This window comes from Sphaeroforma arctica (genome assembly GCF_001186125.1).
Source record: "Sphaeroforma arctica JP610 unplaced genomic scaffold supercont1.9338, whole genome shotgun sequence".
Taxonomy (NCBI): Eukaryota; class Ichthyosporea; order Ichthyophonida; genus Sphaeroforma; species Sphaeroforma arctica.
In genome coordinates this window covers 1-1,089 of record NW_014031220.1, presented here as the reverse complement: position 1 = coordinate 1,089, position 1,089 = coordinate 1, and the positions used below count along the sequence as shown (strand labels likewise).

At 35.7% G+C, this 1,089-nt stretch overlaps 1 protein-coding gene across 1 annotated transcript; it reads left to right on the top strand.

The window, feature by feature from the left end:
- Window positions 1-382: 382 nt before the first annotated feature.
- On the top strand, window positions 383-1,042 carry SARC_16945 (hypothetical protein; the record flags this gene model as incomplete). Its single annotated transcript, XM_014288951.1, has 2 exons — window positions 383-517; window positions 927-1,042. Coding segments are annotated over 2 exons (251 nt in total), but the record flags the coding sequence as incomplete, so codon positions are not given.
- Between the last annotated feature and the right edge of the window lie 47 nt (window positions 1,043-1,089).

The following is a 1,089-nucleotide window of genomic DNA, read 5'->3' as shown; positions in this document are numbered from 1 at the left end:
TTATTATTATTAATATATATAGTTATATTAGTTATTTATATATATATAGTATATATATATGTGTATATATTATGTATATGTGTATGTATATATATATATATATATATATATATATAAATATATATTCACACATTCACATTTACGCATGCACGTACGAGTGTGTAGTAGTTCTATGTGTATATTTGTACATATATTGCTATTTGTGGAAGTATTTTTATGTATTCATATGTCATTCCTATTTACTCACCATGTACATACCTTCTAACCCAAGCTTCTACTGAAATCTCGCCCCGGCATACTACTACCAAATCAATTAATCATCGCAAGTATATAGTCCTTGTAGTCCTGTGCTCTAATACAGGCTGCTGTGGGTATTACATCTATGTTGGTCATGTCACTCATTGCCTCACTCTGTGTCTCTCGTAGGCGCTACCGAGTGATGCGCAGTGGGAGTGTACTGTTCATGACCATCATTCTCGCTGGACAGTTTCTGGTGGCAATATCCATTCTAACACCGGTACGTGCGTGTACTATATCATATGAACATACTTATGACTGGGCATGCATCGACCCATGATATATATATATATAAATATATATTTATATTCAAAATCTTACAGCCTTATAGTCTTTTTATGCTAATTACTGTTTTTCATTGTATTTTGAAATCTTATATTCTTGATACTAAATTTCACTTCATATCTCAATCTACCTACACCTCTACCACATCTATGCGTGGTCTTGTGGTTCTTGCTGTGGTCTCTGTCACATGTTTGCATGCATGCCCTGATACTTCAGCAATGCCACTTGAGCTTGAGGCTATAAGTTGTACACGGCATCAACGTATATATACTCGCACGTATATTCACTCCCAAGTTCACATATCCTCACACCAATACTTTCAACCACCTAATCACCTACTACAGTACAATGCTATGCTACATGAGCTTGTGGCGTACTCTGCACTGAGTTCGGTGCTCAATTGTTGCTTCTTCATAGGCCTGATATCCTCGGTAATGGGCTGTATCGTCAAAACCTATCGGTATGTGTACGTATTTATATGTGTGTTTCTATATGTATGAACGTATG